Source organism: Sus scrofa, chromosome 14 (genome assembly GCF_000003025.6).
Source record: "Sus scrofa isolate TJ Tabasco breed Duroc chromosome 14, Sscrofa11.1, whole genome shotgun sequence".
Taxonomy (NCBI): Eukaryota; Metazoa; Chordata; class Mammalia; order Artiodactyla; family Suidae; genus Sus; species Sus scrofa.
In genome coordinates, this window is record NC_010456.5 from 55,285,474 (window position 1) to 55,310,083 (window position 24,610).

General features: G+C 45.4%; 1 protein-coding gene across 2 annotated transcripts in view; it reads left to right on the forward strand.

The window, feature by feature from the left end:
- The window catches only part of NID1 (nidogen 1), a 107,622-nt gene that overhangs the window by 46,147 nt on the left and 36,865 nt on the right, over positions 1-24,610 (forward strand). For both annotated transcript variants that reach the window (XM_021073758.1, XM_021073759.1), the window contains exons 7-12: positions 793-993; positions 3,578-3,823; positions 5,706-5,849; positions 15,731-15,856; positions 22,002-22,151; positions 23,161-23,283. In XM_021073758.1, coding sequence (XP_020929417.1) covers positions 793-993; positions 3,578-3,823; positions 5,706-5,849; positions 15,731-15,856; positions 22,002-22,151; positions 23,161-23,283 — 990 coding nt within the window. The remainder of the gene's footprint in view (positions 1-792; positions 994-3,577; positions 3,824-5,705; positions 5,850-15,730; positions 15,857-22,001; positions 22,152-23,160; positions 23,284-24,610) is intronic.

Sequence of the window (24,610 nt, forward strand, 5' to 3'; positions counted from 1 at the left end):
GCTCTGTCATTGTAGAGTGAAAGCACCCATAGATAATATGCAAGAGAATGAGCATGACCCTGTTTCAAGGAAATTATTAATGGGCACTGAAATGTAAATTTCATGTAAATTTCACCTGTTATGAAATAGCTGCCAGCTGTGCCATGGTATCCGCAGATGTGGAAAAGAGAGGATGCTGAAGGAAGGGGAAATATTTTTTCCAGCTTGTCTAGGGCTGCTGTCCTGCACAGACCACAGGGAGGTCCCAAGCCACCACCACAGTATGTGTTCTTAGGATGGTTTCTGAGCCTGGTGATGGTTGGCCCTGAATAACTCACCCATCCAGGTCTTTGTGTTGAAATAATCAACCCCAGAACCATCTTAAAGCACCTGACATTCAGCAGAGCACTTTTTAAAATACTTACCTAATTTCTACAAGATCGAATATATCCCTTTTTTATCATCAGGAAATGGAGACTGAGCAGGGTTTATAAACTGGTTCAAGTTGACCCAACTAGAACCTAGCACAGTTGGGAGTCAAACCTCCATCCCCTGATGTTTCCAGCACAACCCCTGAGCCCACTCATCTCAGATCCTGGTTTGCTGCTGGAAAGCAGCTTCTTTGTGTGCATGACTCGGCTGAGCCACATGGATGTCTCAGTTCTGTCCTTGGGGTCACCAGCCCCATTTCTAATAACCCAAGGAAAGCATCTGCAGAGGAGTTCTGAGCTTGCCCCCACTGTGAGCCCATGGGCGGTGGGTGTGAGGGTAACTTCCTTGAGGGCAAAGTGATGGTCTGACCTGGCTTTGCAGGGGGCGAGTTCACCCGCCAGGCTGAGGTGACCTTTGTGGGGCACCCGGACAAGCTGGTCATTAAACAGCAGTTCAGCGGCATTGATGAGCACGGACACCTGACCATCGACACAGAGCTGGAGGGTCGCGTGCCGCATATCCCATTCGGCTCCTCGGTGCACATCGAGCCCTACACGGAGCTGTACCACTACTCCCGCCAGGGTGAGCCCAGCGCCTTATCCCAGGGGGAGGGGCTCTGCTTGGCAGGGGAGCGGGGGGGGGGGGGGAGCGGTGGGGGAGTGGCAGGGCCCAGGGTGCCACTTGGAAGGGGGTGCGGGAGGGGTGGGGCAGTGCCACATCCCACAGGCTCAGACTCAGGTTGCAGCCCTGAGCTCATGCCACCTCCTGGCCTTCAGGGAGGGAAGTTTAGGTAGCACGTAATTCAAACCACCTTTCCTCTAATTATAGACATCGTGCATGCTCCTTTGGAGAGATTTCAGTGCAGAAAAGAAAATAAGCTTAATTTACAGATGTAAAAACCAGAGCACAATTACTGGGTAACATCTATTTCCTTTCAACATTTTCCTTCTATATTAAAAATATCCCAACATGTATATACCAACACATATAATATTGAACATAAATATCTCAAAATATTATGTAATTTCAAAATAAAAATATAATCTTACTATAATAGGCATCTATATATAGTATTTTCAGTTACTTCAAGTTTACAGAAAGGTTGAAGGCAGTTTCTACATATCATTTACCTAGCCTCACCAACTGTTAACATTTACTTCATCATTCTCTCTCATATGTATTTATATCTATATTTTTGAGAGTAAGTTTTAGACACCACAATTCTTCATCCCCTAAGTATTTGACATGTTTTTTCCTAAGAATAAGAACATTCTCTTATGTCATCCCAGTACAATCATCAAAGTCAGGAAATTTCACATTGCTGCAATACTTTCATATACTCTGCAGTCAGGCATATGGTTTTTATTCAAATAAAATTGCAGTCATGCCACACTATTATGTCTTCACTTTTCCAGTAAGTGCCCAATCAGGAATATTTTATCATTTCATTAAATAGGCTTTGAAAACATTTTTAAAGGCATCTATTTGATTCTCTTTTATGGGCTTTTCATTTAAACCATTCTCTTCTTTAAAGTTTAGTTATTTCCAATTTCTCCTGCTCATAATGAGTTGAAATGATCATCTTCCTCTTAAATCTTGACCAAATTTCTGGTTCTTTTCTGGCTGAATTCCTAGCAATGAAAGTGCTGAGTCAAACAATGGGAGCTCTTTAGAGGTTCTTATTAAAGTGCCTTAAAACAACTTGACAGTTGTACCAGTCACCTTGGCTTGGTGGCTTGCTTGAACTCTCCTGGGGGAGAGGAGATGGGGGGCGTAGGGGCGGGGTGGGGAGCAAGACCCTGGTCTGCAGTCAGGCTGCAACCAGATGGTGCTTCTGGCAGCCCAGCACGTGGGAACTGGACAAGAGGCAGCTTACACTAATCTTTTATTTATCCTCTGGCTTTTGTTATGAACCACAGCAGAACACACAAACATAAAGAGTCTCTTGTACTTTTTTTTTTTTCAACAGAAAGTTGAGATTTTCATTGTATGGGTGAAAAGCAGGCTCTTTTCCGAGTGGGAGGAGTCTCTCATCTCTATTGTGATTTACTCACAGCTCTTTAGTAATTTATCGAAATTGGCTATTGAAACCCATTAATGTCTCTTTTTTTTAAATATCAGAGAACGTTTTATTCTTGGGTTATTTATAGCAACCACTATTTATTGACTCCTAAGTGAGATAACCCATATAAAGCAGTTAGCACTTGGCTAACGTGGTAAATGCTGCACCAACAGTAGTTTTTTTGTTGTTGTTTTTTGTTTTTTTGTCTTTTTGCCATTTTCCTGGGCCACTCCCTCGGCATATGGAGGTTCCCAGGCTAGGGGTTGGATCGGAGCTGTAGCTGCCAGCCTACGCCAAAGCCACAGCAACGCAGGATCCAAGCAGCGTCTGCGACTACACCACAGCTCACAGCAACGCTGGATCCTTAACCCACTGAGAGAGGCCAGGGATCGAACCCGCAACCTCATGGTTCCTAGTCGGATTCGTTAAGCCGCGACGGGAACTCCCAACAGTAGTTTGTTTTAATAAGAGAATTAGCCTGCTTGACTCCAGAAATTTTACATACATTATCTCTTCCTCATCCCCACCCACGGTGTGAAAGAAACAGAGGGTAAAGAAGTTAATAACCGGCCTGTAGTCACACTCTTTATGGGTGAAAGTGCGAGATGTGAATTTAAGTGTATCTTCCTCCAAGCCTGGGCTCTTTTCTTTCTTTCTTCCTTCCTCCCTACCTCCTTTCTGTCTTTCTTTCTTCTGCAGCTTGGAGTGGCTGGATATGGGATCTCAGTTCCAGGCCACAGCAGTGAAAGCACTCAGTCTTAACCACCAGGCCACCTGGAAACTCACCAAGCCTGTTTTCTTTTCACCAGACTTTAAGCCCTGAGTTGGTTCTGGGTGAGTTAGGAACTTGAAGAGAAGCACTTGATGAGAAAAAGCAATAAATATTCCCATATGCAAATAATCCTGATAATAGCATAGGACGTCTAGGGAGCAGAATGCATTTCAGCACAGAAACACATGGTGTTATGTATCCTCTTCCATCCGGTCTCTCTTCTGTTAGCATTATGTGCAAGAAATAACTGCTGGTGGTTTTAAAGCCCCTGACCAGCCACTTGCATCCTCGTGATCTCCCCTTTGTCTCCCTTCATTCCCTCCCTCATCCAGTGATCACGTCCTCTTCCACCCGGGAGTACACGGTGATGGAGCCAGAGCAGGACAGCACTGCCCCTTCGCACGTCCACACTTACCAGTGGCGCCAGACCATCACCTTCCAGGAGTGCGTCCATGATGACTCACGGCCGGCCCTGCCCAGCACCCAGCAGCTCTCGGTGGACAGCGTGTTTGTCCTGTACAACCAGGAGGAGAGGATCTTGCGCTATGCTCTGAGCAACTCTATCGGTCCCGTGAGGGGTAAGAGATGGCAGCTCAGACTAGGCGTCCTGTGTGCTCACATGGTGGTGAAAGCATAGAACCATAACCGCTAGACCACCAGGGAACAACCCCTCTCTGTGCTTTTTCACCTGTTGCATTGTGTTCGTCCCCTTCTCTCTGTAAGAAGAAAATTATGCTAAAATAGCTCCTGGTCTTGCTAAATGTCATCTCTGAGTCTTAGAAACCCTACTTGTCTCTGTTCTCCTAATCTAAGGCCTCATTATTATATTTGGGACAGGAAATTATGCTGACCCATGAGTCCCCTCCAAGAGAGCAAGCTATCCAAGGCTGCAGCTGCTTATGGCCAGGCATTGAAAACACTGATACTCACCCTGAGAGGAATGACTGGTCAGGGCCTGGGAAATCCACATGAAATCTGCACAGAGCCTATACCACACTCTATGCCTAGAGGTGGCATGTCCCTGAGATCTGGTCTGGTGTTGCTTCTGGCTGCCAGGGAGGAGCTGGAACTAGCTTGATATCCCAGCATCAAGTTTTGCATCATCCAAATCTTTAAGCCCTAGGGGTTCTGTGTATTTAGGCATTAAGGTCTAGGTGTAAGGCCTTTCTCTTTTTCCGTTATTTTTGGTTCTTCCTCCGTCCCCAGGTCACCTTCTCCAGGTGATTAGGTTTGTCCTCAGCTCCATAAAGCAGAAGGAGGCAGGTGTCCATCTGTCTACTTTGACAGCTGTAGCTCCAGGCATCAGGTGTTGGCATATTTTTTTCTTTTTTTAATGTGTGTGTGCATATATATATATATATATATTTTTTTTTTTTTTTTCTTTTTAGGATTGCACCCGCAGCATATGGAAGTTCCCAGGCTAAAAGTCAAATTGGAGTTACAGCTGCTGGCCTACGCCACAGCTCACAGCAACGCCAGATCTGAGCCACTGAGTGAGGCCAGGGGTCAAACCTCCATCCTCATGGATACTGGTTGGATTCGTTTCTGCTGTACCACAATAGGAACTCCATATATAGATTTTGTATTGGAGTATAGTTGATTTACAATGTTGTGTTAGTTTCAGGTGTATAGCAAAGTGATTCAGTTGTACATTCTTTTTCAGATTCATTTCCCTTACAGACTATTGAGTAGAGTTCCCTGTGCTATACAGTAGGTCCTTGTCAGTAATCTATTTTGCGTAGTGTAGTATGTACATCTGTTCATCCCAGACACCCAATTTATCCCTTACCCCACTCCTCTTTTCCCCTTTGGTAACCATGAGTTTGTTTTGTGTCTGTCAGTCTATTTTTGTTTTGTATATAAATTCATTTGTCTCATTTTTCTTAAGACTCTACATATAAGTTATATAATATTTGTCTTTGTCTGGCTTACTTCACTTAGTATGATCACCTCTAGGTCCATCCATGTTGCTGCAAATGCCATTATTTCATCCTTTTTTACAGATAAGTAATAGTCCATTGTATACATGTACCACATTTTCTGTATCCATTCATCTGCTGATGGACATTTAGGTTGCTTATGTGTCTTCCTTATTGTGAATAGTGCTGCTATGAGCATAGGGTTGCATGTATCTTTTTGAATTATGGTTTTCTCTGGATAGATGCCTGGGAGTGGGATTGAAGGATCAGCTATAACATAAAAACAGCCATAGACCGTCCACAAGTGAACGAGTGTGGCTGGCTCCCGGTGAAACTTTGTTTGCAAAACAGTCGTGGATCCACAGATCCAAAGGGGTATAGTTTGCTAATCCCACTCCAGGTGAGGACAAGAGCCGGCAGGTTTCTTGTTCCAAAGCCACCTCTGCTCTTCTTGTCATTCGTCCTGCCTCACTTGCTGTGGAAGGAGGAAACCTGCAGCAGTTTCTGAATACTCACTTGGTTTATGTCTCCGCCCTCACAGACGGCTCCCCGGATGCCCTTCAGAATCCTTGCTACATCGGCACTCATGGGTGTGACACCAATGCAGCCTGTCGCCCCGGCCCCGGGACCCAGTTCACCTGCGAGTGCTCCATCGGCTTCCGAGGAGATGGACGCACCTGTTACGGTACAGGCATCAATTCTGGCTTGTGGGTGATGGGGAAAGCAGAGAGCTGGGTGAGGCAGGAAGCTTGGATGAGGTTAGTACCAATGGGCGCACCAAGCTGCTGTTGTAAAGCCCCACACTCATGTCCCTCTGGGATGTTGGGGGTCCTGCCCCTTCCTTCATCTGCTCAAATGCTCGGGCTCTAAGCAGAGATTAGCAGAGAGTAGAAGTTATAAGGCCACATTCCACTTCACCTGGAGAATACACAGGTTTAAAGGAACGGGGAAGTCAGTGCTGTAAATAACACTAGTACTGCGACCATAGCTGTAAGGTACACATTGTTTGCGTTAGGTGCTTCACAGCATTTAATTCATTTAATTTAGCAACTGTCATGGGATAGATTCTTTGATTTCTGTCTTTTAAATGTTATTTTTATTTTTATGTAAAAAATTTTTAAAAATTGTTTTAGCCATGCTGATGGCATGTGGAAGTTCCCGGCCATGGATTGAACCCACACCACATCAGTGACAACACCAGATCCTTAACTTGCTAGACCACCAGGGACCAAGTAGGATTCATTCCAAGTTCACAAGGATGGTTCAACATATGCAAATCAATCAACGTCCTATATCACATTGACAAAAGAAAAATCGGAACCCACATCATCATCTCAATAGAGGCAGAAGAAGCATTTGACAGAATCCAACGTCAATTCACGATAAAAACTCTTTCCAAAATGAGTATAGAGGGAAGATATCTCAACATAATGAAAGCCATTTATGACAGACCCACAGCCAATATAATACTCAATGGAGAAAAGCTGAAAGCCTTCCTGCTAAAATCTGGAACAAGACAAGGATACTCACTCTCACCACTTTTGTTCACATAATATTGCAAATCGTAGCCACAACAATCAAACAAAGACATAAAATGTATCCAAATTGAAAGAGAAGAGGTAAAATTGTCACTCTATGCAGATGACATGATATAGAAAACCCTAAGGACTCCACACAAAAACTACTCAAACTGATCAATGAATTCAGCAAAGTAGAAGGATACAAGATTAATATTCAGAAATTAGTTGCATTTCTGTATACTAACAATGAAATATTAGAAAAGAATATAAAAATACAATACCTTTTAAAATCACACCCTCAAAAATAAAATACCCAGGAATAAACCTGACCAAGGAGGTGAAAGACTTATATACTGAGAACTATAAAACCTTAATCAAGGAAATTAAAGAGGATTCAAATAAATGGAAAGATATGCCATGCTCCTGGACTGGAAGAATTAATATTGTTAAAATGGCCATACTACCCAAAGCAATCTACAGATTCAATGCAATCCCTATCAAATTACCCATGACATTTTTCACAGAACTAGAACAATCCAAAAATGTATATGGAACCATAAAAGACCCAAGATTGCCAAAGCAATCCTGAGGGGAAAAATGAGCAGGAGGCATAAGTCTCCCATACTTCAGACAATATTACAAAGTTATAGTAATCAAGACAGTGTGGTACTGATACAACAACAGACATAGAGACCAATAGAATAGAATAGAGAGGCCAGAAGTAAACCCAGACACTTACAATCAATTAATCTTCAACAAAGAGGCAAGAATATAAAATGGGAAAGAGGACAGCAGGTGGTGCTGAGAAAACTGAACAGCTGCATGTAAATCAATGAAACTACAGCACACCCTACCCCATGCACAAAAATAAACTCAAAATGCCTTAAGGACTTCAACATAAGATACCATAAAACTTCTAGAAGAGAACATAGGCAAAACATTCTCTGAATCAAGGTACAAATGTTTTCTTAGGTCAGTCTCCCAAAGCAATAGAAATAAAACAATAATAAACCAATGAGACCTAATCAAAGTGATGAGTTTTTGCACAGGAAAGGAAATCAGGAAAAAACCAGAAAAGACAACCTGTGGAATGGGAGAAAATAGTTTCAAATGATGCAATTAACAGGCTTAGTCTCCAAAATATACAAACAACTCATACAACTCAATAGCAAAAAAGAAAACAGCCCTATTGAAAAATGGGCAGAAGACCTGAACAGACATTTCTCCAAAGAAGACATACGGATGGCCAACAGGCACATGAAAAAATGCTCAATATCACTAATTATAGAAATGCAAATCAAAGCTACAATGAGTTACCATTTCTCACCAGTCAGAATGGCCATCATTAGTAATTCTACAAATAACAAATGCTGGAGAGGGTGTGGAGAGAAGGAAGCCCTCTTACACTGTTGGTGGGAATGTAATTGGTACAATCACTATGGAAAACAGTATGGAAGTAACTCAGGAAACTAAATATAGAACTACCATGTGACCCAGCAATCCCACTTCTGGGCATATATCCAGACAAATCTTTCATTCAAAAAGATACATGCACCCCTATGCTCATTGCAGCACTGTTCACAATAGCTAAGACATGGAAACAACCTCAATGTCCATAGACAGATGAATGGATTAAGAAGATGTGGTACATTGCATGATGGAATACTTCTCAGCCAAAATAATGCCATTTGCAGCCACATGGATAGAACTAGAGACTCTCATACTAAGTGAGGTACGTCAGACAGAGAAAGACAAATACCATATGATATCACTTGTATCTGGAATCTAATATATGGCACAAATGAACCTATCTACAGAAAAGAAACAAACTCATGGACATGGAGAACAGACTCCAGTGGCCAAGGGGGAGGGGAAGGGAGTGGGATGGATTGGAAGTTTGGGGTTAGTAGTGTAAACTATTGCATTTGGAGTGGATAAGCAATGAGATCCTGCTGTATGGCACTGGGAGCTATATCTAATCACTTGCGATGGAACATGTGATGTGATGGAGGATAATTTGAGAAAAAGAATGTATATATATATGTATAACTGGGTCACTTTACTGTGTAGCAAAAATTGATAGAACATTGTAAATTGCCGGGGCCCGCTCAGCAGGATGGGGCTGAAGAATGGGTGCTGTGGAACTTAAGGAAAAAGTTAACATAAAACAAGACACAGAGACATTTATCTTAAGTAAAGGTGGGAACCCGGGGACTCAAGGTCTCAGGGACCCAGAGCCCTGCCTCAAGAAACCACACTGCTTTTATTGTGCTCTTTAGATGAGATCAAGTGAGGAGTGGCTATGGGTGGATGATACAGGGTTTGTTTACTATTATATAAGTTCTTTTACTATTTAAAAAGCCACTTAGGTAGTAAAGGGTTAAGCTCTTACTCTGACCTCTAGGCACATAACAGTTCTTAAGCTTAAGTCACTTATGCCTTTAGGTCTTTGTTCTTAAGCTTAAGTCATTTACCAGCACTGTGACTGTTTTTCCAAGCAGGAAGATGGGATCAAGTAAGACAAGAAGATGGGATAAAGTAAAGAAGGACAAGATGGAGTTTTCAAAGAAACATGTCTTGCGACAGTAAATCAACTATAATAAAAAATTAAAAAATTAAAGTAATCCATGATGACATGTTTAAAAATAAATAATATCTTAATTTTCATTTTAAAAATTAAAAAAGAATTTTTTTAGCCACGCCTTGTGGCATGTGGAAGTGCCCGAGCCAGGGATTGAACCAGTACCACAGCAGTGACCACGCCAGATCTGTACTGTGCTAGGCCACCAGGGAACTCCTGAAAATTATTATTTATGTATTTTATTTTTTTCTTTTTGCACCTGCATCTGTGGCATATGGAAATTCCCAGACTAGGGTCAAATCAGAGCTACAGCTGCGGGCCTTCGCCACAGCCATAACAATGCCAGATCCAGCTGTGTTTGTGACCTACACCACAGCTCATGGCAACTCTGGCTCCCTGACCGACTGATCAAGGCCAGGAATTGAACCCGCATCCTCATGGATACTAGTAGGATTCATTTCCCCTGAGCCATGATGGGAACTCGGCTAAAAATGATTTTTAATTGTGGTAAAATGCACATCATGTAAAATCGACCATTCTCACCATTTCGAAGTATACACATCCACAGCATTAAGTACCTCATATCATTTTGCAACCATGATCACCACCAGCCACCTCCAGATCTCTTTTCATTTGCAAAACTGAAACTCTATTCCCATTAAGTAACAACTTCCCATTCCTCTCCCCTCCCCCAGCCCCTGGCAACCACTCTTCTACTACCTTCTCTGAATTTGATGACTCTGGGGACCTCACATAAGAGGAATCACCCAGTACTGGTCCTTTTGTGGCTCACTTAGTTCCCTTAGCATCATGTCCTCAAGGTTTATCCGTGTTTAGCCTGAGTCCAAATTTCCTGCCTTTTCAAGTCTGAGAAAGACTCCACTCCCTTTTTTCTTAATCTGTTCATTTATCTGTGCACACTTGAGTTGCTTCAATTCTTTGACTACTGTGAATAAGCACGGGGGTACCAGTGTCTGTCTGCGACCCCTCTTTCAACATCTTTGGGGATACACCCGAAAGTGGAATTGCTGGATCCCATCATTTATGTTTGATTTTTTTCAGGAACCATTATCCTGTTTTCCAGAGCAGCTGCACCATTTTATGTCCCCACCACCAGTGCACATGGGCTGCAGTGTCTCCACATCCTTGCCAACCCTTGTTTTGTTTTCCTGATAGCGGCCATCCTCAGGGTGGAGGTTCATTCGTGTTTTCACAGATGAGAAAATTGAGCCAGAGCCCTTGAATGATGAAACTTGAGGCTCTGACTCCAGTGCATATATTACACTCTTTGTTTTTTTTTTTTTTTTTTTCTTTTCCTTGTTTTTGTTGTCTTTTTAGGGCTTCACCCAAGGCAAATGGAGGTTCCCAGGCTAGAGGTTGAATCGGAGCTGTAGCTGCTGGCCTACACCACAGCCACAGAAACCCCATATCTGAGCCACATGTTCAGCATATACCACAGATCACAGCAATGCCGATCTAACCCACTGACCAGCCTACACCACAGCCACAGAAACCCCATATCTGAGCCACATGTTCAGCATATACCACAGATCACAGCAATGCCGGATCCTTAACCCACTGAGCCAGGCCAGGGATCGAACTTGCATCCTCATGGATACTAGTCAGATTTGTTCCCACTGAGCCAGGACAGGAATTCCTCTTTTCCTTTTTAAAATTTCTATTGAAGCGTAGTTGATTTACAATGTTGTGATCATTTCTGCTGTATTTAACAATGTCTTCGTCGCACTTGTTCATTACTCTTAATTTCCTTGTAAATACTTCCACAGAGACAGCTTCATATCTATGTTTGTTACTAAACTTTAAGTCACTCCCAAAGTGCAGTTAGTTGACTCCTGACTCCGTGAAGAGTCTCCAGGCTGAGGCCACTCATGTAAGAATGTCAAACCACTTCAGCCAGGAATAATTGTTGCTAAACCTGCAGCAGAGGGCTGGCCAGGGAATGTCAGGAATGCTAGATAGAAGTCGGCTTCTCTGGTCAAGTTGGGGGTGTGCACACGTGTGTTTGGCCAGCATGATGAGCAGCCCCCTTGAACAACAGGGGCGGAGGGATGAAGATCTGGGGAGCTCAGCAGCCTTGGAATTTGGGAACAGTGCCTCGGGTCTGGATTAAGGGCAGCTTTAGTGTGCTGATGCAACGAGAAGGTTAGCTGATGCTGCCTGCTGCTGAGGTATTGCTGCCTTTGCTTCAGAGTGAAACGTATGTCAAGTGCTCGTTGGAATGTTGGAAATAACGGAGAGCAGAGACTGGGCTTCCAGGAATGGCTTGTACAGATGTTCAGCCAGCTTGCTGATAACTTTGCACTTGGGAGTGCTTGCTTCACTGCACAAGGCACAAGTAGGCGTGCTTCTTGGATGTCCTCTGCGGCTGTGGTGGAAAACCCTCGGATGGCCTCGCTCAGAAAGACAAGCGTCTGTGCGCACACGCTTTTGTCCTGTGGTTAGTCCTCGTCCTGGAAGATTTGCACGGTGGAATGTGGGTATCTTCCCAGGCAGGCTGCTCTTTGTTCTGGGTCAAGAAGTAAGCCTCGTTGTGTTAATGCGTCGCGACAAGCAGCTGTTGATAGGAAATTGCATTAAGCAGATCACTTCACATATTATTGTGACTTGGAAAGTGCCTCAGAAGCGAAGGAGGTGAGCCTTTGACATTTAATGGGCGTACATTGATGTAATGACAGAGGACATCCGAAACAAGGCTGGTGCTGGTTAGACACTGTAGAGTGACCCTCCCAAGTCCTTTGAAAGATTTCCAATTGAATCGGAGAGTGCTGCCACCTGGCAGAATGGCTTCTATACCGGGAGCCTGTAAGACAGAGTTTTGGACAATCTCTCCTTGAGTAGTTTTGCATACACACAAGGCATTTAACAAATCAGTTGTGAGATGCTTCTCCTCCTAGAGCCTGGCGCTTATGAAAAGGGCAAATTGGAGAAATCTAGAGTCATTGAAAATAGGTAAAAAGTAGCCACTCTGAAAAAAAGTAAAAAAAAAAAGGAAGCAGTAAAGTATAAGCCAGGATTTTCCTGTTGGGTTAGAGAATTATTTATGTGAGAGGAAATAAATCCTAGAGAGGTTAACCAACTATTGAATAATATAAACAAGAATCTTCAAGCAGGTATTGTGGTATTCTATGAGAAACGGTTAATCACAAAAGAATTCATTCTTTCTCTAAAGAATGGACTAGAGTCCTAGCCTCAATTTACAGAAGGGAGGGTTTAAATTAGGCGTTAGGAAGACTTTCTGAACCCTGAGGACCATGAGATATTCGTAGGACAATTGCTAGGGTTTTGCTTTAAAAAAAGTGTCATGGAGTTCCCACTGTGGCACAGCAGGTTAAGGATCTGGTGGTGTCTCTGCCACAGCTTGGTTTGCTGCTGAGGTTCGGGTTCTATCCCCAGCCTGGTGCAGTGGGTCAAGGATCCGGTGTTGCTGCAGCTGTGGCATAGGTCGCAGCTGTGGCTCTGATTCGATCCCTGGTCTTGGAAACTTCTATATGCCATGGGTGCAGCCAAAAAGCAAAAAAAAAAAAAAAAAAAATGGTGTTGCTCTGTTTGGATTATACGTGTAGACCCACATGGAGGTGGGGGTGGCGCCAGGGGACCATCCCCTCCCTCATCCTGCGGGCCCCCAGGTCCTGTTTGCCAGCCCTTCTCCAGGTAGGGTGTGCGTGCAGGGTAAGCATCTTTCCATCACCAAAGGAGCTTTCTTGAAACACACAGTTTCTCTTTCCATAAACCTCCCTGGGAGTGGGGAAGGAAGCTTGGAAAACTTCCCCTGGTGATTTTGTTCTGTCCCTTTGATTGAAAACTGCTGCTCTCTGCCACTGGCAGTTGAGTCAAAGCCAGGGAGCCCTGCAGTCTGCACAGCATGTCCAGGCATCTGTGCCCGGAGTGTCCTCTGAAGGCTGTGATGCAGAGACAGCGAGGCTGCAATGATCCTTTCCTCCCATGTTGTGGGAGCAGCAGCTGGTGGATGGAGCTGGAAAGTCACACAAAGCTGAACCTCCCTCCTCCCCTGTCTCACCTCCAGTTGTTAAGAGGCTGTCTTTGGAGGGGCTTTGTTCTGTAACCTTCCAGCTGTGCCTAGAGGTGTCCTCTGGTCTGAGATCTTGTATCTTAAACACAACACAGGAACATGCATTCCATTATAGTTTCAAAAAGCTGAATGCCGTTTGGCTTAGGGTTTGGTCTGTGAATAGGTCAAACCAGGGGCTGATGTGGCAAAAATGCTAGTCTTGTGCAATATTGTCCAATAAGCCAGCAAGGCTTTTGCCTCAGCAATGAAGAGGCCAGCTTGCCTGGCCATCGGAGGAGGAGGCTTGAGAAGGATTCCCATTAAGGCATTGAGAGGGGGAGGGGAGCTGTGTGGTCTCATCTGTTATGAAATCTTCCTCACACGCACCTCCAAGGGTTCTGAAAACACCAGAAGTGGAGTTCCCGTTGTGGCTGAGTGGGTTAAGAACCCAACATAGTGTCTGTGAGAATGCGGGTTCGATCCCTGGCCTTGATCGGTGGGTTAAGGATTCAGCACTGCTGCGAGCTGCAGATCTGGTGTTGCCATGGCTGTGGTGTAGGTTGGCAGCTGCAGCTCTGATTCAACCTCTCTGGCCCAGGAACTTCCCTATGCTATAGATGTGGCCATAAAAAAAAAAAAAAAAAAAAAAAATGCCAGAAGTAACTACGTTCTAAGAGTGAGGTTGACACAGAAGGAATTTGTGTGACTGTATTTATTTCACTCTATCAGGGGACAGGTAACCAAGGAAATGACAGGGGAGCTTGATTTCTTGTCTGGAGCAACCAGCCTTACTGTGGTGATAGCCACAGACTGGTCCCCAGTGCCAGTGGCCATCTGCAGACCATGTTCTAGAATCAACCACATCCATACCCCATCCCTGTTGTAGGATGAATCCCTAAAAATGATAATAATAGCTACATTTTTTTGGCTGTGCCCTCAGCATATGATAGTTCCTGGGCCAGGGATCGAACCTGTGCCACAGCAGTGACAACGCTGGATCCCTAACCCACTGAGCCACCAGGGAACTCCAATAGCTACCTTTCTTGAGTATGCTAGGTTTATATCCTTCTGGCTTACATCCATTTTCTGTCGTCTTCAGAAGAACCCCTCAAGGTGAATGGTAGTAGTGTGCTTACTTGCCAATAGAGAAACAGGCTGAGCAGGTAGGCAGCTTGCCCAAGACCACATAAGCTGATAACCAAGGAGGCAGGATTTATCCTTTTTTTTTGTGTATGTGTGTGTGTCTTTTTAGGGTCACACACGCTGCATGAGGAGGTTCCCAGGCAAGGGGTCCAATTGGAGCTGTAGCTGCTGGCCACGGCCACAGCCATAGCCACAGCAGCACCAGATCCAAGCCACGTCTGCGACCTATACCACAGCTCATGGCAACACTGGATCCTTAACTCACTGAGCAAGGCCAGGGATCGAACCAGAGTCCTCATGGATTCTAGTTGGGATCGTTAACCACTGAGCCATGATGGGAATTCCCAGGGAGTCAGGATTTGAACCCCAGCCATGTCGAGCTCCAAAGCAGATCTTTTTTTTTTTTTTTCCCAGTATTTCATGCAGCAGCTACAATACTGTCATGTGGGAGGACATTGCTTACAGTCTTACAAGTTCATGGTTTTCCTTTTAGTGCATTAAGTTCTAGATCATGTTCCAAAATTCACAATTAGACTTTCAACAAAATGTTTTTTCCTCTGTCACTGTCATGAGAGAAAGGAAATATTTTTGAACAATAGCATATTGAATTAGGCTCTTTAGTTTAGGAACCTTATTCAGAGTCCGGACACTTGTCTGCATATGTTTCTAACATGTATTTGCCCATTTGATGTTAGCAGGCCCCAGGCTCAACTACCAACCCCAGGAGAGCGAGGGGAAGCCCATGTTTACTTAGGAGGAAGGTCCTGGGACCATTCCCTAAAATTATGCACAGAGGAGTCCCCTGGTGGCTCAGCAGGTTAAGGACCTGGCGTTGTTACGCCAGTGGCTCTGGTAGCTGCTGTGGCACAGGTTCGACCCCTGGCCCGGGAATTTCTGCATGCTGCAGGCACAGCCAAAAAAACAGTAAAAAATAGATGTTCCCATTGTGGCTGGGTGGGTTAAGAACCTGGCTTGGTGTCCCTGAGTGTGCAGGTTTGATTTCTGGCCTCCATCAGTGCGTTAAGGATCCCGTGTTGCTGTGGTGTAGGTTGCAGATGTGGCCCGGATCTGGTGTTGCCATGGCTGGGGTGTAGGCTGGCAGCTGTAGCTCCAGTTTGACCCCTAGCCTGGGAACCTCCAGATGCTGCACTTGTGGCCCTAAAGAAAAAAGAAAAAAAAAAAGATCCATTTGTGGGCCAAGTGCTTTGTATTGTATTAATGTTTAATGATGTTTGGACAGGGTTTGTTTTTTTTTTTTTTAAGTCTGTATTTTTAAAAAAACTTTGTTGCAGATATCAACGAGTGTTCAGAACAGCCTGCGGTGTGTGGGAGCCACGCCATCTGCAATAACCACCCAGGGACCTTCCGCTGCGAGTGTGTAGAGGGTTACCGATTTTCAGAGGAGGGAACCTGTGTGGGTAAGTACTGTAGGTGACTTTTTCTTTTTTTGTCTTTTTAGGGCCACACCTACAGCATATAGAAGTTCCCAGGCTGGGGGTCTAATCGGAGCTACAGCTGCCGGCCTACACCACAGCCATAGCAAGGAGGAATCCAAGGAGCAATCCATCTGTGACCTACACCACAGCTCATGGCAATACCGGATGTTTAATCCACTGAGCGAGGCCAGGGATCGAACCTTCATCCTCATGGATCCTAGTTGGGTTCATTACTGCTGAGCCACAACAGGAACTCCAGTAGGTGACTTTTGAAAATGAGTATCCATGTGGCGGATATCAGCGCCTGTCTGAGTGTTGTTGCCACCGAGATGGAAGGTTCCTGGCTCTGTTGTTGGGAGGGCAGTTAACAAAGGTGAATCAGACTTCATTCCTTCCCTCTGACTTCCTGGAGAGCCCCATGGACAGTGTTATTATCTGCACTAGTAACACCTTTCCCTTCTTAGAAGACTCCTTTTAGTTCTTTTTAAACTATTCAAAAGGCTATTAAAACAATTAGACTTGTTTCTCCTTGTACTTAGTGGCCTTGGGATTCACGGTCTGAATTCTTCCTGATTTACATCTAAAATTCCCTTTGGGGCCTATCTTATAGATTTCAATTTTATAAGCCACTGATAGCTTCTTAGCCTATCAGTTTAGAAGCGAAGGCTATTCATTAGGCTAATTATGCTTTTAGGTTGATGAGGAGGGTGGGCCCGATTGTTTGAATTGTCCCACTTTTTCGACCTTTCTTCCTGATTGAAAACAGATTCTTCTTTTACTGCCTGAGTGAACCATTTCCTTGCCCCTTTCTCACTGTTTACCAAACCCTAGCAAGCTTTCTCTTTGCTCTGCCTTGAAACTCAGATGAGGCCGCCAAGGCCCCGGGGTGAGGTGGTGTCTCAAGGGCAGGAGGGAACAGGCCGTTCTCATATTTGGAGTATGACCCAAACATCTGTGAACTTGAGACATCAGTCCCCTTTGCACAGAGCTGAGATTGCAGCTCTGCTCAAGTTACTTCTTTTTTTTTCCCCCCAATAGAGAACAACAATTTCTGTGAATTTAGCCTGATTTCCTTCTCTGCTTTTTGAGATGGAGATTCAAAGGTCTGTTTTTTCAGGGCAGCACCACTGACATTACATTTCGGCTCAAACTTGGATGTAGTGGCTCCCTTACCCCTTGGGTGGTGACGTGGAGAAGCCCAAATATGTGTGATGTCCTGGGCTTCTATCTCCAGCCATTCCTGGCATTCACATTCACTGAATGGGTTGGGTGGGGTGCCAGACAGGTGCTGTGCAAACATCTATGCCCAGGCATTTGATTTTATTTTTCTTGCTTTTTAAGGCCACACGTGCAACATAGGGAAATTTCCAGGCTAGGAATTGAATTAGAGCTACAGCTGCCAGCCTACACTAGAGCCAACAATGCCAGATCCAAGCCACATTTGTGACCTACACCACAGATCATGGCAACACTGGATCCTTAACCCACTGAGCAAGGCCAGAGATTGAACTCGTATCCTCATGAGACTGTGTCGGGTTCTCCACCCGCTGAGCCACAATGGGAACTCCCCAGGCATTCGATTTTGAGGAAGACCTGTAACCTCAGTTCTTCACCTGTAAAGTGAGGTGACTGGGCTGTGTTGTGGGTTTTCTGTGCCCCATGGAGCCCTGGCAGAGGCTTCAGCTCTGCCGTTAGGGCTACAAGGAAGCTGTGGAGGACTCTTCCATTTTTCTATAGGTCAAATTCTTGAGTAAGATTTTGTGTGAATACTGGATTCCATTGCTCAGAAACAAGTGTGAAAACCACCCCAAAATCATCAAGTTCCACCAAGATCAGGTGTCAGTGTTTCCTGATTGTCCTGCTGTTGGTAGCCCCACTTGGCTTTTTGCCCCTTGTGGTTGGCTCCTTTGAGACTCACCACATGGAGAGATGGCTCACTGGTAAAACCAAGTCTGCCTGAATGCATTCAAATGAAGACTCTGGCTCATCACTGGCTAATTCATCGGTCAGTTTCACTCTCCTAGACTTCCTTGTGAAAACATCATCCTTGGTCGGAAGCCTGGGCTGGGAAAGGGTCTGTCCAGGTCAGAGCAGGGAAGGGCGAGGAAACGATCTGGATGGTTCTCTGAGGGCCCAGGGCTCAGGCAGGGTGTGTGGGAGGCCAGAGCTGACTGTCTTTTCATAAGATTTTATTTTGTATTTTTTTCTTTTTGCAGAGATTTTTCAAACTTTAAAAAAAAAAATGTTAATTACTATTTTTTTTTTTGTTTTTAGGGCTGCACCTGCGGCATATGGAAGTTTGCAGGCTAGGAGGCGAATCAGAGCTGCAGCTGCCAGCCTATACCATAGCCACAGTGACTCAGGATCCGAGCCATGTCCAAGATCTACACCACAGCTCATGGCAATGCTGGATCTTTAAGCCACTGAGTGAAGCCAGGGATCAAACCCGAGTCCTCATGGGTACTAGTCAGGTTTGTTTCTGCTGTGCCACAATGAGAACTCTTGAATCCACTTTTCTTTTTCTTTTTTTTTTTTTTGTCTTTTTAGGGCCACGCTTGCGGCATATGGAGGTTCCCAGGCTAGGGGTCTAATCAGAGCTGTTGCCACCAGCCTACGCCAGAGCCACAGCAACTTCAGATCTGAGCTGCGTCTGCGACCTACACCACAGCTCACGGCAATGCCAGATCCTTAACCCACTGAGTGAGGCCAGGGATGGAACCCACAACCTCATGGTTTCCACTTGCTTCATTTCTGCTGTGCCATGATGGGAACTCCTGAATCCACTTTTCAAAGAGCTCTTCATTCCTAGCCCTTTCCTCTTCTTGTAACGCAGGGCTTCTTTCCCTGGCTTGTCCTTGCCTCTTGGTATCTCCTTGCATCTCTGCTGTCTCATTTCCTGACCCCAGCCTGTCTGCGGGTGTCTCTCGGGGACCACTGTCCCTCTGCTCTGCTCATCTCAGGTCAAGGCACAACCCTTTACCACGGTTCTCTTTGGAAATGGAGGAGCTATAAAAGTAAAACTCTAGTATCCATGTGATTGTAATTAATTTTTAATTCCCATTTTAAGCCCAATTTTCCCTCCTTTCCAAAACCTTCCACTTCCTACCACCCTGTGTGTGTGCACGCTGTCACACACACACACACCCTGCCCTGTTAGTTGACAGGCAGGGTGAGAGTTGCAGGAAATTGGAGGGTTAGGAACCTTTGCAGGAGCACAGCTGGGCATGCTGGTGGCCCCTTTGTGTAAATTAGTAAAAAAGTTCTCCTTTAGGTTGTTGGTGTAGCTTCCTTTCTGTAGTGATTGGCCAGTGACTGTCCTGGTGTTAAAATTACTCCCCTTTGAGTGAATTGGTAAGACCATCTGGAAACTCTGTTTGTGTGATGATTGAGAACCTGCAGGGCTAGGAAAAGTGCATCAGCCACTCAGCTTTTTTCCTTCTAATTGATGTGGAACATTTGCTTAAAAAAAAAAAAAAAGAAAAATGCTTTGGATCCTTCAAAAATTATAGAGGTAGAACTAAATTGTTTAAGAGTCATAAAGTTTTAAAGCTTCCTTTAGGAGAAAATGGCTCTGCCTTGAAAAACAGTCTTATAGAAAGGCAAACGTGATTTAAAAAATTACATTATAGGCGTTCCGTTGGTTAAGAACCCGATTACTGGAGTTCCTGTCATGGCTCAGTGGAAACAAATCTGACTAGCATCCATGAGGACGCAGGTTCGATCCCTGGCCTCGCTCAGTAGGTTAAATGATCCAGCGTTGCTGTGAGCTGTGGTCTAGGTCGCAGATGTGGCTCAGATCTGGCGTGGCTGTGGCTGTGGCTGTGGTGTAGGCCAGCAGCTACAGCTTCCATTCGACCCCTAGCTTGGGAACCTCCATATGCCTTTGGTGGGGCCCTAAAAAGGCAAAAGACAAGAACCCAACTACTATCTATGAGAATGTGGGTTTGATCTTTGGCCTCGATCAGTGGATCAAGGATCCAGCGTTGCTGTGAGCTGTGGTTTAGGTCACAGATACGGATCTGGCATTGCTGTGGCTGTGGTATAGGCCAGCGACTACAGCTCCCATTCAGCCCCTAGCCTAGGAATTTCCATGGGCTGCAGGTATATCCCTAAAAAGAAAATAAATTAATTATATTATGAACTACATTTTTCTATGAAGGATAAGAGGGTTAACGAAGCCTTGGTGCAGGTGACAGTGAGGCAGGGACATGAGGACCCACCCAGGCTGTAGTAAGGTCCTCCCCTGTTAACAAGGGCAGGGCCAAATGAGGCTGGAGCAAACACAATGCATACAATGATCACTTACACGCAGTTAAGTGACATAATTATTTGATGCAATAGGAATGAGGCTCCTTTCCTGGTTGTTCTGTTGGAATATTCCTTTCCTACTTTTGTGGGTCCCGGTTCTTGGAGAGTGTCCCTTTCACACTTTTCAAATCAAAGGGGTTGGGCGAAGGAGGACTCTAGAGAAAAAAAGAATGTTAGAAATGACGGGGGAGTTTCCATTGTGGTTCAGCAGGTTAAGGATTGAAGAACCTGACTAGTATATGAGGATGTGGGTTCAATCCCTGACCTCGCTCAGTGGGTTAAGGATCCGCTGTTACTGTGAGCTATGGTGTAGGTCGCAGATGCTGCTCGGATCTGGCATTGCTGTGGCTGTGGTATAGGCTGCCAGCTACAGTTCTGATTTGACCCCTAGCCTGGAAACTTCCATATGCTATGGATGCAGCCATTTAAAAAAAGAAGAGAAAAAAAGAAGTGATGGGAAGTGAGGAAGGCAGAGTGTGTCCTTGGACTGGTTAGTGTAACCTAGGTCACTATTTTCCAGACAGAAATTCAGACCGCTTGTAACAGCTTAAAATCCAGTAACCCCTTGGCCCATGAGACCTGGCTTGATGGTCTCTGTCCCATGGGAATTCGTTAACATTCCCAACCTCAGGAGGCCAAGCTGCTGGGTGCACAGGCTGGGCTTCCATCTGCCAATATGGGGCTTTGCTAGCCTCTCACGCACACAGAGCTGTGAAGCGTGTCCTCTTCTGTGCCTGTCCCGACGGTGTTTCGCACTTTCTCTCCCCGAAGCACTGCAGGCAGGATACACCGGGATTAATCCTGGGGGGAGGCTCATTGGGGAGAAGGATGAGGAGTTCTCCTGTATCCGGGCCAATCCAATGCCAAGGGCCTCCTTGGAGGGATGGAAAGGTTCTGTTCTCACATTGCAAGGGCCGGGACTCTCCCCTGGGCCTTCAGCTTTAAGACCAGAAGCTAAACGGTGCCTTCTGAACCCCAGAGTATCTGAATCAGCCATTGGAAATCACCCCCTAGACCTCCGCCCTTGACTTAAATCTTGAGAGAATAGCCCAGGATGGGGTATGATTGTCTAGTCTCTGTGTCACATGCCGAGTACCTAAGCCCCCATCCGATGAGTCCTCTCATCAGGACCCTTAGAAAATACTAGTCCCATCTGCTGGGCCGCCCCGTGCTTGGCACGCTGGAAGTCATGGCTGTTGCCCAGAGGAGGAGTGTGAGGTTCTGAGAATTTTTGCAATTTACTGCAAAGTGGCCTTGATGGAAACCCAGATCTGTCTAACCAAAAGCCCACGGTCATTCTACCACCCCTGTCTCACTTTCCTGGGAAAGTTTATTTCTCCTTCCTTGGTGGGAAATGGGTGACTTTGGCCTTCGTAATGAACAGTCCACCTGCCCAGGGGGCCCAGGTCAGAGACACCATATGGGAGTGTCAGACCTCAGCTCCCAGTGCTCCACCGAGTTGTTCCAGGAAGCGTGTCCACCTGTCATGCTCCACCTCCACATCCAAGTGGAGGGAAAGCTGGGTGATGGGACCTGGTGTGGAGACTGGCCTGAGACCAAGCCCTGGGGTGAAGCTGAGGTCGAAAGCCAGGCTGAATGACCCACCGTAGCATCAGTCTGCAAAGACCTCCCAGAGGTGGGATCCAAGTGGGAGGAAACAGGAGGAGAACCAGGGGTACCACCCACTGGGGAGCAGGAGGCATATGAAGTGATGCCTGGGGGTCTGGGGTCTAGATGTGCTGTGTGGAAGGGGCTTGGAAGGGCCCTGGACTGCTCAGGGGACTCTTTCAAACACTGTATATCAATTCCTTGTTGGAAGCTGTCGTGGACCAGCGTCCCATCAACTACTGTGAGACCGGGCTCCATGACTGTGACATCCCTGAGCGGGCCCAGTGCATCTACCTGGGAGGGGCCTTGTACACCTGTTCCTGCCTGCCGGGCTTCTCTGGGGATGGCCGAGCCTGCCAAGGTACGTGGTTTCTCTGACTTTCTGTGTTGCTGAAAAAAATTCCCTGGCTGGCACTTATCATTTGCTAATTATTGACTCATCCCCAAATTTAAGAGAATTATTCTCTCAACTCCGTAGAGTTGCATTTTGTATCTCTGGTAGTTTGAACTATGTGTTTTCTTTGGGGGGCTGTTCTCCTTGGGTAAGACCCTTGTCTTCCCCGAATTGTTTTGTTCCATATGACTTGCTCATTCAGGCTATAATGAGACACCTATTGTCTGCCAGAAGTTTCTTTTGTGGAAAGAGAAACAATCCTTATACAGTGGAGCTTAAAGTCCAGTCTTTTATTTAACAAGATATATATATAGTCATTCACCTGGCCTGATCTAATCTTGTACTGCAAAAATAGTGAAGTTCCCTTATTGAATAAATGACCGCAGAGGCAGATAAATAACTCCACAAAATTCTCTCAAACCTAAGATTAATTCATCATTGGAGGCCAGGATGCTCTTAAAGGTAATTTTAAGTAAGATAACTTCTGAACACAATTCCCCAGTTTCTTGGTGTGCAAAATTACTTAACATTATACTGTAGAGTATTTCTGGAAAGCCCAAGCTTTCCTGAGATTATAATTTCGGAAATATTTTTTCCTTGTTACTGAATGTGAATTTTCTCATCTTGGAGAATTTTCTGTCAAGCGGTTAATAATCTGTCTCCAGGCTTACAGATATTTTTGAAGCTCTCATTCATGATGTGAAGGGTCATTTTAGAATGCACAAAATCCACCCATTTTTCCTTTTGCAGGCTTGATTTTGCATGAAAATGTTACCACCAAAGTGAAACACATTTGTAAATGTGCTCTATAGAAATCAAAGTGTTAGTGTTTTGATAATTAATGTCTAGTAAGTTCTACAGCACTGTTCCCAGATCAGAAACTGGGCCCCTCAAAGTTGAGCAAGTGGCTTACATTATTGTGTAAACTAGGAACTCCGGAAAGCTCACTGTCCTGGGCTTGGTGGCTGTTTTGCAGATGTGGATGAATGCCAGCCCAGCCGATGTCACCCTGATGCCTTCTGCTACAACACTCCAGGCTCCTTCATGTGCCAGTGCAAACCTGGGTATCAGGGAGATGGCTTCCGCTGTGTGCCTGGAGGTAAGGTGTCGGGGATGATTGGTGTTGGTAGGTCATTGCCTTGCCCATGAGTACTGAGTATGTGGCTCTGGGGGAGGAGGTGGGATAAGGAAGTGAGAGGCTCCGTGGAGAGTTGAGGTGGGCAATCCGGAGCACAGCTGCAGTTCAGGGGAACACAAGTTGTATCCTGCACAACTCCAGGGGGCGCCACACCCCAGCCATAACTGCACTGGCAGCCTGGAGTCTGGTCATATCTGTGACTTGAGCAAGAAGTACAGGGTAAGAACTCATCTGTGTTAGATTTCTGCAGAGAAACAGAACTAATCAATGTGTGTGTGGTGTGTGTGTGTGTGGTGTGTGTGTAAAGAGAGAAACATTGATTTATATAGAGTTTTTTTTTTTTTTTTGGTCTTTTGTCTTTCTAGGGCCGCACCCACAGCATATGGAGGTTCCCAGGCTAGGGGTCTGATCAGAGCTGTAGCAGCCAGCCTACACCACAGCCACAGCAACGTGGGATCTGAGCCACGTCTGCGACCTTAGTTAGGTAGAGAGATATTGATTAGAAGGAACTGACTCACACAGTTATAGAGGTTGGCAAGTCCCAAGATATGCAGTCTGCAAGCTGGAGACCCAGGAAGAGCTAGTGTTTCTCTTCAAGTCCAAAGACAAGAAAAAGCTTGTGTTCCATTCATAGGTCATCAGGAAGGAAGAATTCATTCTTACTGGAAGGGTCGACTTTTTGTTCAATGCTGGCCTTCAATTGATTGGGTTAGACCCACCCACCTAAGGAAGGATCATCTACCTTACTCAGTCTACAGAGTTAAAGGTTAATCTCATCTAAAACACCCAGAAGAATGTTTGACCAAATATCTGGGCACCCTGTGGCCCGGTCAAGTTGGCACTTAATTTTTTTTTTGTCTTTTTGCCTTTTCTAGGGCCACTTCTACAGCATATGGAGGTTCCCAGGCTAGGGGTCTAATCGGAGCTGTAGCTGCCAGCCTACGCCAGAACCACAGCAATGCGGGATCCGAGCCGTGTCTGCGACCTACACCACAGCTCGCGGCAATGCCAGGTCCTTAACCCACTGAGCAAGGCCAGGGATTGAACCTGCAACCTCATGGTTCCTAGTTGGATTCGGTAACCACTGCACCACGATGGGAACTCCAGATATATTTATGCCCCTCTCAACGTTTCAGTAAGAGATAAGTGGAAATTTCCATTTCTCCTTCACTAGCCTTGAGGGTCTTGAAGATAGTGTGCCTGTGCATTTTATTTTATTATAGTTGACTTATAGTGTTCTGTCAATTTCTTCTGTACAGCAGAATGACCCAGTTATATACACACACAC